Source organism: Cottoperca gobio, chromosome 24 (assembly GCF_900634415.1).
Source record: "Cottoperca gobio chromosome 24, fCotGob3.1, whole genome shotgun sequence".
NCBI classification, from domain to species: Eukaryota; Metazoa; Chordata; class Actinopteri; order Perciformes; family Bovichtidae; genus Cottoperca; species Cottoperca gobio.
In genome coordinates this window covers 11,333,652-11,346,727 of record NC_041378.1, presented here as the reverse complement: position 1 = coordinate 11,346,727, position 13,076 = coordinate 11,333,652, and the positions used below count along the sequence as shown (strand labels likewise).

At 40.4% G+C, this 13,076-nt stretch overlaps 1 protein-coding gene across 1 annotated transcript; it reads right to left on the bottom strand.

The window, feature by feature from the left end:
* Positions 1–4,370: 4,370 nt before the first annotated feature.
* gpatch2 (G patch domain containing 2) lies at positions 4,371–11,339 on the bottom strand. The gene is made up of 6 exons (XM_029425858.1): positions 11,294–11,339; positions 9,124–9,250; positions 8,570–8,609; positions 8,342–8,406; positions 8,023–8,111; positions 4,371–6,393 (listed from the first exon to the last, which is right to left on the bottom strand). The coding sequence occupies exons 1-6, from the start codon at positions 11,337–11,339 to the stop codon at positions 6,224–6,226; spliced, it is 537 nt and encodes a 178-aa protein (XP_029281718.1). The 3' UTR covers positions 4,371–6,223.
* Positions 11,340–13,076: the final 1,737 nt, after the last annotated feature.

Below are 13,076 nucleotides of genomic sequence, written 5' to 3'. Positions count from 1 at the left end.
TAAGTCAACTCACGTTACAACAAACGTCCAACTATTACTAAAGATTATAAATCAACTACAGTGAAGAACCAAGATTCACATATTTAAATCGTGGTATTTTAACGACTGTCGTGGGAACAAAAACAATGAAGAAACCCGTCGATATGAGATGAGCGTTGCTGCTAGCCAGTTAGCATAGCTAGCTTTAGCTCTCTAGCTGGCGGATTCACGAGAGTTGAGTGGACGTGAACAATATGTTACGTCTCAACGATTTCAAAGACCACCTACCAGCCGGTTCCCGCTTTGCCGATGGTTTTTAGATTAGCTGCACGGAACATTAATCCCCCCAAATGCCAGATACCTTTAGCCAGAAACTACGGACAAACAGTTTATACACCACAGAAACCATCCTGACAGAAAAGCTAACGATCAGCTAGCTGGATCAATATGCGACAAGAGGAGGACAAGCAGCAAGAGGTATTATGTTGCCTTCAAGTACAGCAGGAAACATCTTTTAGCATCATGACACGAGAACACAACAGCAGATCTAAATAAATATAATAATAATAATAACTTTATTTGTAAAGCACATTTCATGCAAAGATGCAGCCCAAAGATGCTTTTCATCACCATACAAACAAATTGAGGAGTATGTGCATCTGGACTCAACCAGTCCACAGACATACAGTCAATGTAATTTGAAGACTAGTTGTTCCAGAAAAGATAGTAGCCTACATGGAACTTGAGTTAATTTATTTTTGTCCTATTTGGTCAAATTAACCAGCAAAATCTAACCCGACCTCAATCAAAACACATAAGTGTAAGCCAAAACGTAATTTAAATGTAAGTGTAGAGGTTTAGTTTAGTTGATAAACGTAGGCCTTTGTTTTTCGTAGGATATGTGACTAAGAAGATGCATTTAGTTTCTGGATATATTCAGTGATCATTCACTACCAAAGACACATGAAGTGGAACAACCTAAGAAGGGTCTTTGTAAATCGGAGTTTAAATGTTGCAAACTGAATGCAACTTCAAACCCTTCAAATCTGCACGTATTTACCTGTTTTGACCACTGGAGGGCAGTGTAGACTTTTATTGAAAAGGCTTCACATTAGAGGTCGATGCCATGGTTGCTAGCAGTCTGCTAGCCTATCAATACATACCAAAGGTCCACCAAGTCAAACACATTAGTGGCCAAAGCGCCATATAAATTACAGTAATGATTGGAAGACTCTCTGGGTACCAGAAAGACTTGGAACTTCAGCCCCATGTGACAGGTGTTTTGATCTTTTCTGAATGTCAGTGACGGCACTACCGTGCTCAACATGAGGTCAACAGCAACAACAGGTGTCACAGTTGCAGTGTTAACTAATGAGAAATTTACACATTGAAAAAATTCAGGCTTGAGAGGGAGGGAGACAGAGAGAGCATCATATTTCAGCGATGTTGAGTCAGCATGTGAATGTGATGCATGTGTTGATAGGAGTTGGGAATATTTAGAGGGCATGTGCTTTTATGGGAAATTATGGATTAAAAAGTGAGTGTGTTTGCGCCATTAAAGAAACAGAAACTAGAAAGTTCTCCTGGTTTGTATTTAAGCAGTGGATGTCATGAGAGGCTCAAATGTTGATATCCAGTCAGGAATCAGCTTCATCCACGTTGGACTTGTGTTTTTCAACAGGTTTGATTGTACGAGTTATATTTTGATAAGTAACTAACTATTTTGTTGCAGCTGGAATAGTCCTTTCCAGATGTGTCCTTTTTTTTTTTTAAAGGGGACATCTCACTTTTTCATTGCTTGTGCACATACATTGTGGAGTGATGACCAACCCGCAAACTGTAAAATAATACGTCAGTTATTTTGTTGGCTGCCTCGGTCAGAAAACATGGCATTCAACAAGCCATTTAGATGCGATTCCCCTTCCTATGTCACATGCTGGCTCATTAGAATATCATCACCTCGGGCTTGAGAACTACCTTGGTAAAGGTGCGTCATTTCTTCTCACAAGCCAATCAGAGCAGAATAGGCTTTTATGGCAGGGGGGGGGGGCTTAAAGAGACAGGCACTAAAAAGGAGCATTTCAGAGATTGGGTGAATACAGCTACAGGACTGTCTCAGAAAATTAGAATATTGTGATAAAGTTCTTTATTTTCTGTAATGCAATTAAAAAAACAAAAATGTCATACATTCTGGATTCATTACAAATCAACTGAAATATTGCAAGCCTTTTATTATTTTAATATTGCTGATTATGGCATACAGCTTAAGAAAACTCAAATATCCTATCTCTAAATATTAGAATATCATGAAAAAGTATACTAGTAGGGTGTTCAACGAATCACTTGAATCGTCTAATTAACTCGAAACACCTGCAAGGGTTTCCTGAGCCTTGAAAAACACTCAGCTTGGTTCAGTAAACTAAATCACAAGTATGGGGAAGACTGCTGATCTGACTGCTGTCCAGAGGACCATCATTGACACCCTCCATCAGGAGGGTAAGACACAAAAGAAATGTCTCAAAGAGCAAGCTGTTCACAGAGTGCAGTTTCAAAGCACATCCACAAAAAGTCTGTTGGAAGGGGGAAATGTGGCAGGAAACGCTGCACAACCAAGAGAGATGAGCGCAGCCTTAACAGCATTGTGAAGAAGAGTCGCTTCCAGAATTTGGGGGAGCTTCAAAGACAGTGGACTGAAGCTGGAGTCCAGGTATCAAAAGCCACTGTTCACAGACGTGTCCGGGAAATGGGCTACAATAGCCGTATTCCCATGGTCAAGCCACTTCTGAACTCAAGACAACGGAAGAAGCGTCTGACTTGGGCTATGGAAAAGAAGCACTGGACAGTTGCAGAGTGGTCCAAAGTCCTCTTTTCAGACGAAAGCAAGTTTTGTATTTCATTTGGAAGTCAAGGCGCCAGAGTCTGGAGAAAGGCTGGAGAGGAGCAAAATCCAAGTTGCTTGAAATCCAGTGTGAAGTTCCCACAGTCAGCGATGGTTTGGGGAGCCATGTCAGCTGCTGGTGTTGGTCCACTGTGTTTCATCAAGCCCAGAGTAAATGCAGCTGTGTACCAAGAGATTTTAGAGCACTACATGCTTCCGTCTGCTGAAAAGCTCTATGGAGATGAGGAATTCATTTTCCAGCATGATCTGGCACCTGCCCACAGTGCCAAAACCACCAGTAACTGGTGTACTGACCATGGCATTACTGTCCTCGATTGGCCTGCCAATTCCCCTGACCTGAACCCCATAGAGAATATGTGGGGTATTGTGAAGAAGAAGCTGAAAGACACCAGACCCAACAATGCTAATGAGCTAAAGGCCGCTATTGAAGCATCCTGGGCATCCATAACACCTCAGCAATGCCACAGGCTGATTGCCTCCATGCCACGCCGCATTGATGCAGTAATCCGTGCAAAAGGATTCCCAACCAAGTACTGAGTGCATTAATGGACATTTTCAAATGTTTGATTTTGTTTTGCTGTTATAAATCTTTTTTTTTACTTGGTCTGAGGAACTATTCTAATTTTTTGAGATAGGATTTTTGAGTTTTCTTAAGCTGTAAGCCATAATCAGCAATATTAAAATAATAAAAGGCTTGCAATATTTCAGTTGATTTGTAATGAATCCAGAATGCATGACATTTTTGTTTTTTTAATTGCATTACAGAAAATAAAGAACTTTATCACAATATTCTAATTTTCTGAGACAGTCCTGTATATTCAAACACAGTATGAGGAAAATAATGTGTTTTTTGAACATTAAAGCATGTAAACATGTCTAGTAACCAAAACCCAAAATACAAGTATAGACATGTAAATGAGCAGGATATGTCATTTTTGATGGATTATTGGCATGGTCGATATAACTGGGGGATTTGAGGTCATTTCAGGTATATCTGTATTGGAATAAATGTTGGCCAGTAAGAAACGAGACACTGCAGTACAGAAATGCAAAATATACATATGAAGTTATTTTAGAATGAGTCTTCACTTCATCCATCACAGCACTGTCGAGTTAATTCATCGACTGTAAAATGCATCGCTCAGCTCATTTCTCGGTCACAATTATTTAATTACTAATAAATTAAAATAGTAGTTTAAAATGTTTTTGAATAAACGCGTGTCCACAGGGAATCTGTCCAAAGCTACCACTTCTAAAGCTCAACAAATGAACACATTACATGTTTGTGTCGTCATATCACATTATTCCTTGAAGGGTGCTTATCAAAATGTTTGTGTGCATATTATAAGACAAATATATAATTATCAGTGGTTTATCTCTCGAATTTTGGTATTAATTTGGGCTTCAAAGTCCAAATGAATTATCACATGAGCCTTTGGTTTAAAGTACCTGATGAACTAGCTGGTGGGACAGGACAATAAGTAGCACATAGTTTAGGCAGTCTTTGAGTTTAATGCTTGTTTCTGTCACTGACATCTCACACTTCTCTGAACAGGCCGAGCGGGAGATAAAAGACCATCCATCTGGTGCTCAATGGTTACAACAACAAAGTAGAAGAAACAAATATTGTTACAGAACAACTTCCTGCACATTTATTAATTCATAATTCCATGTTTTTCTAGACCATCTATCTACCTGCACTTAAAAATAATTTCAAATCTGTATTCAGGACAATCTATGGTCGCAGGCAAGCTATATTACCCAATAGTCTAAATGAACACAAGAAACAATATCACAGTTAGGTAAGTGACAATGGGTCTAAAATGAAAACAATAAACTAAAAAGGTCCTGCACAGTAACACAGGTGTTTTCACTTCTGCCTGATTAGACCTGAAGCGGTCTGTACGCGCCCTCAGTGCTGAGACAAGCTCTAATCAGGCTAATTAAATGGAAACACTTGTGAAACAAAAAGGTATGTAGGACCTTCAGATGGCATAGGGCGTGTTTGAAATCGCATACTAACGTACTGCGTACTAACGTACTGCGTACTAACGTGCTGCGTACTTCCTACTAAATTAATGATTAAGTATGTCATTAGCATATGACTATCATCACTGAAGTAAAGTCTTCTCTGCATCACATGACGTAACCAGTCCAAGCTGCCGTTGAATGAATGGAAATTGTTGAAAACGTTGATTTCACAAATCTAAATCATTACATCTTCCACTCAATTATATTTTTCAGTATGTTAAGGAAAATTAAAGTTAAATATTTTAATGTTATATACGATTTCTACAGTACATTATGTGAGAGCTCCCACGTTTTGTACCCTAACATACATATGTATATACTCAATTTTAGTTCATACTTAGTATGAATAGTATGTTAGTATGTAATTTCAAACACAGCCTGTCAGCAATAGTCCGTGATTTTTTCATCATCTGAAGACATTAAATTGAATTAATTAAATTAAACTAAATGTATTAATTCTCTCTTTCATTGGAAATTCCAAAGCTGTATGGAGATGCTTGTAACCTGACATATTCATCATATTCTATATGTAAAGTCATTGAGCATGGCTATAGTAGGTCACAGTCAAGCAAGTCATTGGCAAGACTTAATCTCACGCGTTTTCTTAGTAAACAGCAGCAGAAACTGCAGCAGACACAGCTGCACGTGCATACATAGGGGTGCTTAATGAAGGGAAAATAGTGGGTTTGGTTTAAACTTTTTTTTTTTTCGACAGATGAAAGCATTCTCATGACATGTTCCAATAAATGAACAATAAAATAGATGGGAAAAGATCCTGATATTCCAACACACATCGCTACAGTGCACCCTTACTTCATTAGCCTAAAAAGGTATGGCCTACTCAAATAGTCCAAGATTATTGTGCAATATCGGACAAAACCATTTATCGTTAATTCACTAACCAATTCTGCTGACTGAAAACAAACCACACTGTCATCATTGGCTCAGTATAACACACTGATGAGGCATCAATGTCATTTTCCTCCAACATGGAGTTTCTTGAGAGGAAGTGTTTGCAAGTTGTCTTTTCTCCAGCTCAGTTTTATTCACTTTCACGCGTCAGTCTCTCCAACTGTGTGGATATCCCAGGCTTCTTGCAGTTTCCCCAATATGGGAAAGTTTCTCTTTCAACAGACTGTTGCGAGGACAAGCCTCATTCCTTCCCTTCTTATGACTCGCATGTGTGGATTATTCTGGACTGTTTTTTTATTGTTGATCGCCCTGAGCAGCATTTCATCTCCCTCACTCCATGTAGCTCTGTGAGCCTCATGTCCACGCCTGCTTCAGGTTCAGGATCCAGAAACCAGGTGGTGTTCAGTTGAAGCCTAGACCTGTGCCTTTAGGTCTCTGTGTGGCCCTGACGGGCTCCGTCATGCCTCTGCCCTCTGGACCAAGGCCCATCCCCGGGCTCCAGCCCATACTCTGCAACATGCGGCTCCCCATGTTTGTGTCAGGGATGGGAGGCGCGTTCTCCCCGACCACTCCTGAAAAGAGCGGTCACAGGTTAGAAAAGAGTGAGATTTCAACAGCTGGCGTGTAGCTGTACATATCTATAATATGGTTCCTGTTGCTCTAATGTGAGGATTTGGTCTTTTTTTTAATATATAAATGAGTTATGTTTGGGTTTCAGACATCACCTTTGGCTCTAGTAACTTGTAATGGACATTCGTGCTGCACTATATTAATAAACTGACATTGCGGTATGAAACAAAGTGCCTGTTTTTGGTCAACATCGTCCTTTCTGTAGACAAAATATTTCCTTACAACTGACATGTTTTTCTACCGTTTCTTTCAAATGTTCAGGTTGTGATCAACAGCGAGCGGGGCCTGCTTTGGTTGTTTCATAAATTGATCAAATATGATTGTGATTGATGGTTCGCTGTGCATGCAGAGCCTGCATGTCACTCAACAAGAACCCCAAAATGATGTTCTATCAGACTTGTCTTGTAGATTTATCATGGAAAAAAAGAGAACATTACAACTTTACTCTTTTGTATCAAGCAGCAACAAAAATACATGATTAGTTTGAGTCAATTTGCCTCGACATCGCACGTCCTGCTGCGGGACTACTGCTTGTGCGAACATCGCAATGTCGTTGCTGAATATATCGTGCAGCCCGAGTGGACATGTTAATTGATTAATTAAGAGTCTGTCTGCCTAACGTCTGTCTGGTGCTGTCTCTGTATGAAAGTACGTCAGTCTTAAACAGACTTATCATTTTGTCCTCGCCCTTCCAGGAACTTCACGCTTCAGTCACAGAGGCCGACCTGTTACCCTTTTTTTTTTTTAATCCCATCTTGATTTGTGTGGAGCACAGGGCAAAGCCGCACGCTCGTTTACACAGATGATGGTTGAGTCCCTGGTGGGTTTGAGCCAAATTGTCAGGATGTGAACTTGGCAGGCTTTAGTCGCCGCCACCACCTTGCTGCGAGGTCAGCACCTGCTGTTCCTGAGAACCGCATCCGTGTCTGGAGCGAGCATCAAATGTGCTTGATGGTGGCTAAGCATCGCTGATTGTGTCACTTTGGACAATAACAAATACATGAAATTACATGCATACAATTCTAGTGTTACTACATACATGATAATGGGAGTTTGATCCAACAGCATTAGGCTTTGCTATCTTGTCCTTCCTCCTGCAAGAGCATCAACTAGCCCAGAGGTAAAGAGAGTGGTTTGGGGGAGGGGGGTGATGCACAAGTGTTACTGACTAAGAGCTAATCCAGTATCTCTGCTCTAACAGCATGACTAGCCAGCTGACTCTTGCCCAACAAAGCTTAGGAGGAAAGGGGGTTAAGAGCTAAAGCACGGTTTAACAATGAGTGGATGTGAGAGGGCACAATATGAAGGAGGGAGTCCCTTCTCTCAATTTATGCTTTTTAAAAATGCATAGTGAATCCCTAATTTTTCATCCCGAGTCCCTTGTGTTTACATCAGTGTATGTGCGAGACAGAAGGCAATGAGGAAAAGCAGGCTGGTGAACATGCTGGGCTCCACCAAGAGGGGGAGGAAAACAGGCGAGAAAGTAGCGAGAGCCAAAAATACAATAAAAGGGGCAGTTGGTAAAAAGTGCCAGATGGTGCGTTAGGTGTAGCTAGGTCTGCGTCCAATACCTGGGGGGGCGGTGGAACCGAGGGGTGCTGCTTTTCGCCTCCGCTTGACATCCCCTGTACACAGAGAGCCGAGGTGCCCGCTGGTCTGTCTGCAAAACCAGCCAAGCGAGACAAAAATATGGGAGTATTAGTTTAGCTCAAATAACACTGTGGAAAGTATTCTTTTAGTTTTGGAAAAAAAAATACCCATTGTGAAACCAATGGGGAGTTATGTCGATGAGACTGCAGACAAAGCAGACAAAAGCAGGTACTAAAAAGGAAATTAGTCTGCGTTTTGGTCATAAATCACTGGTGTTGTAAGTTAAACTGTTGTTCCCACCTGCTGGCCGTTTTTACTGAACAGCTTCTCCGATGCCCTCTGTCTGACCGTGGGTCCCAATGCAACTGAAGTGGCAGTGAGGGAAAGAAGAGGAAAAGTTTAACTTAATGCTCAAGCAGTTAGCAGGTAATCCTTGCAATAAAACAACGCTAGTTCATTTAGCACCAACCACAGAGGTCCTTGTCATAGATGGAAATCTAAAGAAGTAAGTAAAGAAACATGGCTCACCTGCCCATGCTCTCTCCTCGAGCCCGAGCTAAACCAAGGCCTGTTGGAGATATAATAATGTAATTAAGACCCTTAAAATTCCCATCAAGGCAGCGTTCCAGAGACAGAAACCAAACTGCTATTAATCATCATGTCTTGCTGTAAGTTAACTGTTGGCCCTTGTCCATTACAGAATCCCAAGAACCTTTTTAGACTTTAACTTGGGAACATTACTTGCATTTGGACTGCAGGAAGTTCCAGTTTACCTTGCATTTATATTTTCTGAATACTAATTTTAGACATTTTTATTGCATGTTTTTGTTTTAACTGCTGTCTGAAAAACTAATTTGTGCAAAAGACTCTTAAATTAGATTTTTAGGAGGAAAATTGTCTCAACCGCTTTATTTGTATACACCTTTCATGAAATAAAATGCAGCTCAAAGTGCTACAAATCATAAGAGCAGATTAAAAAAAAGAAAACATATGAACAACAAGGACAAGAATATACACTGAAAATAACAGAACAGTCAGAATTAATATTAAAATCTTTTAAAAGAGCGGCGATGGGGACTCACTCATGGGGGTCCTGGGTTTGTCTGCCCTGAGTTTGTCTGCCCAGTCGGTCGTTGAAGCCTTGGCTGGAACTGCCTGCTTGAGATGCCTGCTGGTTGCTGTGGAAACGACTCAGCCTGGCATGGAACCCTGAGGAACACAGTGCGGGTTCGTCAGCGCGTAAAACTCATGACGTTGATTATTTAAATGATAATAGGTAGGGAAATGATGATCACAATCAATAGAAGTAAAGGAGAAGGATTGTGCTTTTACATGCATGTATTTCACAGAATCAATAGAGTGAATGGCTCAGAGTGGAAATCCGGATAAATGTATGTTTTGTATCACGACAGAGCAGGACTGTAAACTGTTTTTATTCAATCTGAACAAAGATCAAATGATAGCCACAGCATTTTAAAGTGACGGGTCATGTCGCTGGTTCATTGGACAGCAGAGACAGTGAGACCGGAGATGTGTCTTTCTGTAATCCCCCTGTAAGGCGATCGGCTTTACTAAACTTGGGAAGAAGAAAAAGAGTGTGCCTAGGGGACACGAGGGGACAGTGGTGATTTGGGCTGGCAGGAGAGCCTGATGGCTCAGGGGATCTTGGTTTCTGAGTTTTGGTTATTTGGTAAGAAGGGATTCTACGTTTCATGAGAACAACATGTGCCATATAAAATTACAGCATGCAGCTCATTAGTTGTGGTCGGCGGGGTCGTTGGTTCGATCCCCAGCCCCTGAGGCAAGATACTGAACCCCAAATTGCTCCCGATGGCATGGCCAACAGTGTGTGAGTGTGTGTGAATGGTTATCCCTACTGAAGAGCTGATGTGTACCATGTATGGTAGCCACTGACTCTGTATGAATGTGTGTGAATGGGTGAATGCTGACATGTGTTGTAAACCGCTTTGAGTGATCGCAAAGATAGGAAAAGCACTTTATAAATGCAGTCCATTTACCATTACTTTGTTAGGCACATTCAGTCATAAATATAATTTATTTCTCTTTTTTTCGGGGTTGTGCGACATGTCACACAATCTTGGGATGTTGATTGAGAAAGTTCTTTAATCATGTGACCTTTTGTGACCAAATCCTCCCAAAATATATTTGTGGATACTTTATTTTTGAAATATCCCAGTTTAAACTCTTAAGTTAATAAAAAGAAAAAGAATCCATCTTATTTTCTCTTCCTTTTCACAGTCTACACAGCCATAACTCAGCATTGTTTTGCCCAAGAGGGTTTCAAACACGCATAATCCCACTAATTAAGGAGCAAGAGCTTTTTTCCCTTTTAATCACTGTATGTGAGTTTGGCAGTTCCAGCTAATGTTTCTGTCAGGTCTCATGACTCTCAGACCAGAATAGCCTGAGCCAACCAGAAGCCTTGATATCAACCAAGTACGTAAAACGATTATGCAATGAATTTGTTAAAGCACCGTTCCCTTGCTGAGTCAACTGATATGACATCTGAACAGGATGACTAGTACTTGTACATGTTTGTTTTTGATAATTAGAGGCACATTGTGAGGCGTTAGTCAACTTTGTGTCACTGAATCACTCATTTAAAATGATCGTCAGGGTTCTTCCGTTGCATTCCTTGAGGTGAAGGAAAAATTGGTTTTGGAGTGCAAACATTTAACCTGGAAGTCGGCTATAAATGATCCCTGCTTATAAATAAAAAAGAAGTGGGAGGTGTAACACCTAAATGTGCGAGTTATTGGCTGGTTGTGCACAGAAGCTGATGTTTCCTCTCTCCCAGATTCAAAAGAATATCATTAAAAATCCCTTAACTATTTGTGTCAGATATAAGAACGTAGAGTAAACAAATGGTTGCCCTGCTACAGTGTGATTGGTGCAAACAAAGCAATCAGCTCATGGCTACAAACCCGTAAATCCAAAGTTGTGATTGGCTGAACTGAGTGTGAGACCACAACAGCGAAGACACTCCTCCAAGAAGAGAGGGGGGATTTGTTTTGGGTGCAATGCTAAATAAGGTCAACCTACAGGTAGCCTACCAAAGTAGGCAAGATATAAGACTGTGTGAGTGCATGTAAAATAAAACTTAAGATATTTAAAGGGCTTGCTGTGGTGGATGTTTGTGTTTCTACTCTGTTAAAATGTTGCTGAGTGGTTTAGTGACAGAGTCATACATCAACTTGTTTGTCGTAGCCCCATACCGGTCACGGCACTGACCATACATGAAATTGCTATCATATGCTGTTTTGTGTCCAGAGTACATCCAGACCTCTTCCTAGCAAAGCAGCTCATTCTTAGAAGCATATCCACGGGCAGCTGGGGGGCTCATATATCCTTGTAGAATCTAAGTGACACTTACATAAAGACTGATGTCTGTAGACGTAGCAGTACCAGTATGTTGGCTGGCCACATAGTGTTAAAATACAGCGATATGACGATATGTGTCATGCTGACAGTAATTATAGCAGTATCTAATTTATAGAGAAATTTAATATCACATTTTCAAGCAAATATAAAAAAAAGGTGTTACTGTAAAGGGGAGAAGAGCTTCCTGAGAAATGAGGAAAACGTTGTCAACCTGAAGGAGAAATGTTAAGAGCACTCTTTATATTTCACGGGAAATCCCTCCATTTAGACAAGGATGATGGACAAAAGTGTAAACCACACGATAGTACATTTGACATAACTTATTAGGCATTAAACAGAACCATCAATCTATCCATTCATAAAAACTGCTAAAAGTCAGAGTAAAGTAAAATTAGAGATTAGTTTCGAAACACATCATACATGTTAAAAAGCAGTTGCTGAAAATGTGTTCAAAAACACGCTGAACTATCTGAACTATATAGTGCCAAAATGTGAAATCTGTAAAATTGTGGACAAATTGTTTTGAGCGCTACAACCCCAGCAAAAAGCTTTACTATCCGAATGTAATCAATTTGGTCTGATAACAAGTCTTATCGAGCCACACGATTAAAATATTTCCCCATTTAAGCTTTTTTTTCCACAATTTTGAAACCTAATTTCACATACCTTTTTAATTTATTCAAATTTGACAGAGTTGTTAATAACACATTTCTTTATGACAAACTCAGAACACATTTATTGTGACTTTACCTTTAATGTTGAGGTTGCAGGTTGATGCAGGGTCAGCGGGTTAACAAAACAAAGTTCTCAGGCAACAAACTGTTACTGAACCTGCAAGATTGTAAATCACAAAACACACACACACACACACACACACATACACACACACACACACACACACACACACACACACACACACACACAAACTCACAGCTGAAGCAGTGCAAGATGAGCCGCAGCTCTGACAGTGTGACATGTGCACTGCTTGCTACTCAACAAAATGTCAACTAGTTCAAATGTATGAATGAATCATGTCTTTGTTTTGAGACAACAGCCTCTCAAGATAACAACACACAAGGTTCAGCGTCGGTCGACTGTGGTGGAAAACCCTCACAAAGATACGCATTCTTGCTTTTCTGGTTTAGCCCAGAAAGTCTGCTTCACAGATTCTGGAAAAACAATTAGTTCCCATGCACACACACACACACACACACACACACACACACACACACACACCAAACTGACTCTTGTTGTAAAAGAGCTGCATGTGAGGCTGTTTGGTACTGGAAAGAGGTTTCCATGAAGAAATACTGTTTATTTTGCTGTCAAAATGTTGGCTGTGATCCCACCACACACACACACACACACACACACACACACACACACACACACACACACACACACACACACACACACACACACACACAGAAAGAGAGAGTAACTTTGGTAATAATGTAGCTTTCATGCCAATAAAGATTATTTGAATTTGTTATGAATTTGAGTGCATAAGTAGTTGAAGTCTCGGTCTTAAGTGTATCAATGTACGTCTGTGTAAATCTGTGTCTCTGTGTTTGTAACAGAAATGTCTTACTCTTATACATTCAGGAACAGATTTAGCTGGTGTTGAGTTCCT

What these genes read in the sequence shown, in the direction of transcription:
- gpatch2 (XM_029425858.1), bottom strand. Translation starts at nt 11,339, where the DNA reads ATGTACTCTGGACACAAAACAGCATATGATAGCAATTTCATGTATG. An exon ending in TGATAGCAATTTCATGTATG is followed by an intron (nt 9,251 to 11,293) that starts GTCAGTGCCGTG and finishes TGTGTTCCTCAG; the next exon opens with GGTTCCATGCCAGGCTGAGT. An exon ending in CGAGGAGAGAGCATGGGCAG is followed by an intron (nt 8,407 to 8,569) that starts GTGAGCCATGTT and finishes CTGCCACTTCAG; the next exon opens with TTGCATTGGGACCCACGGTC.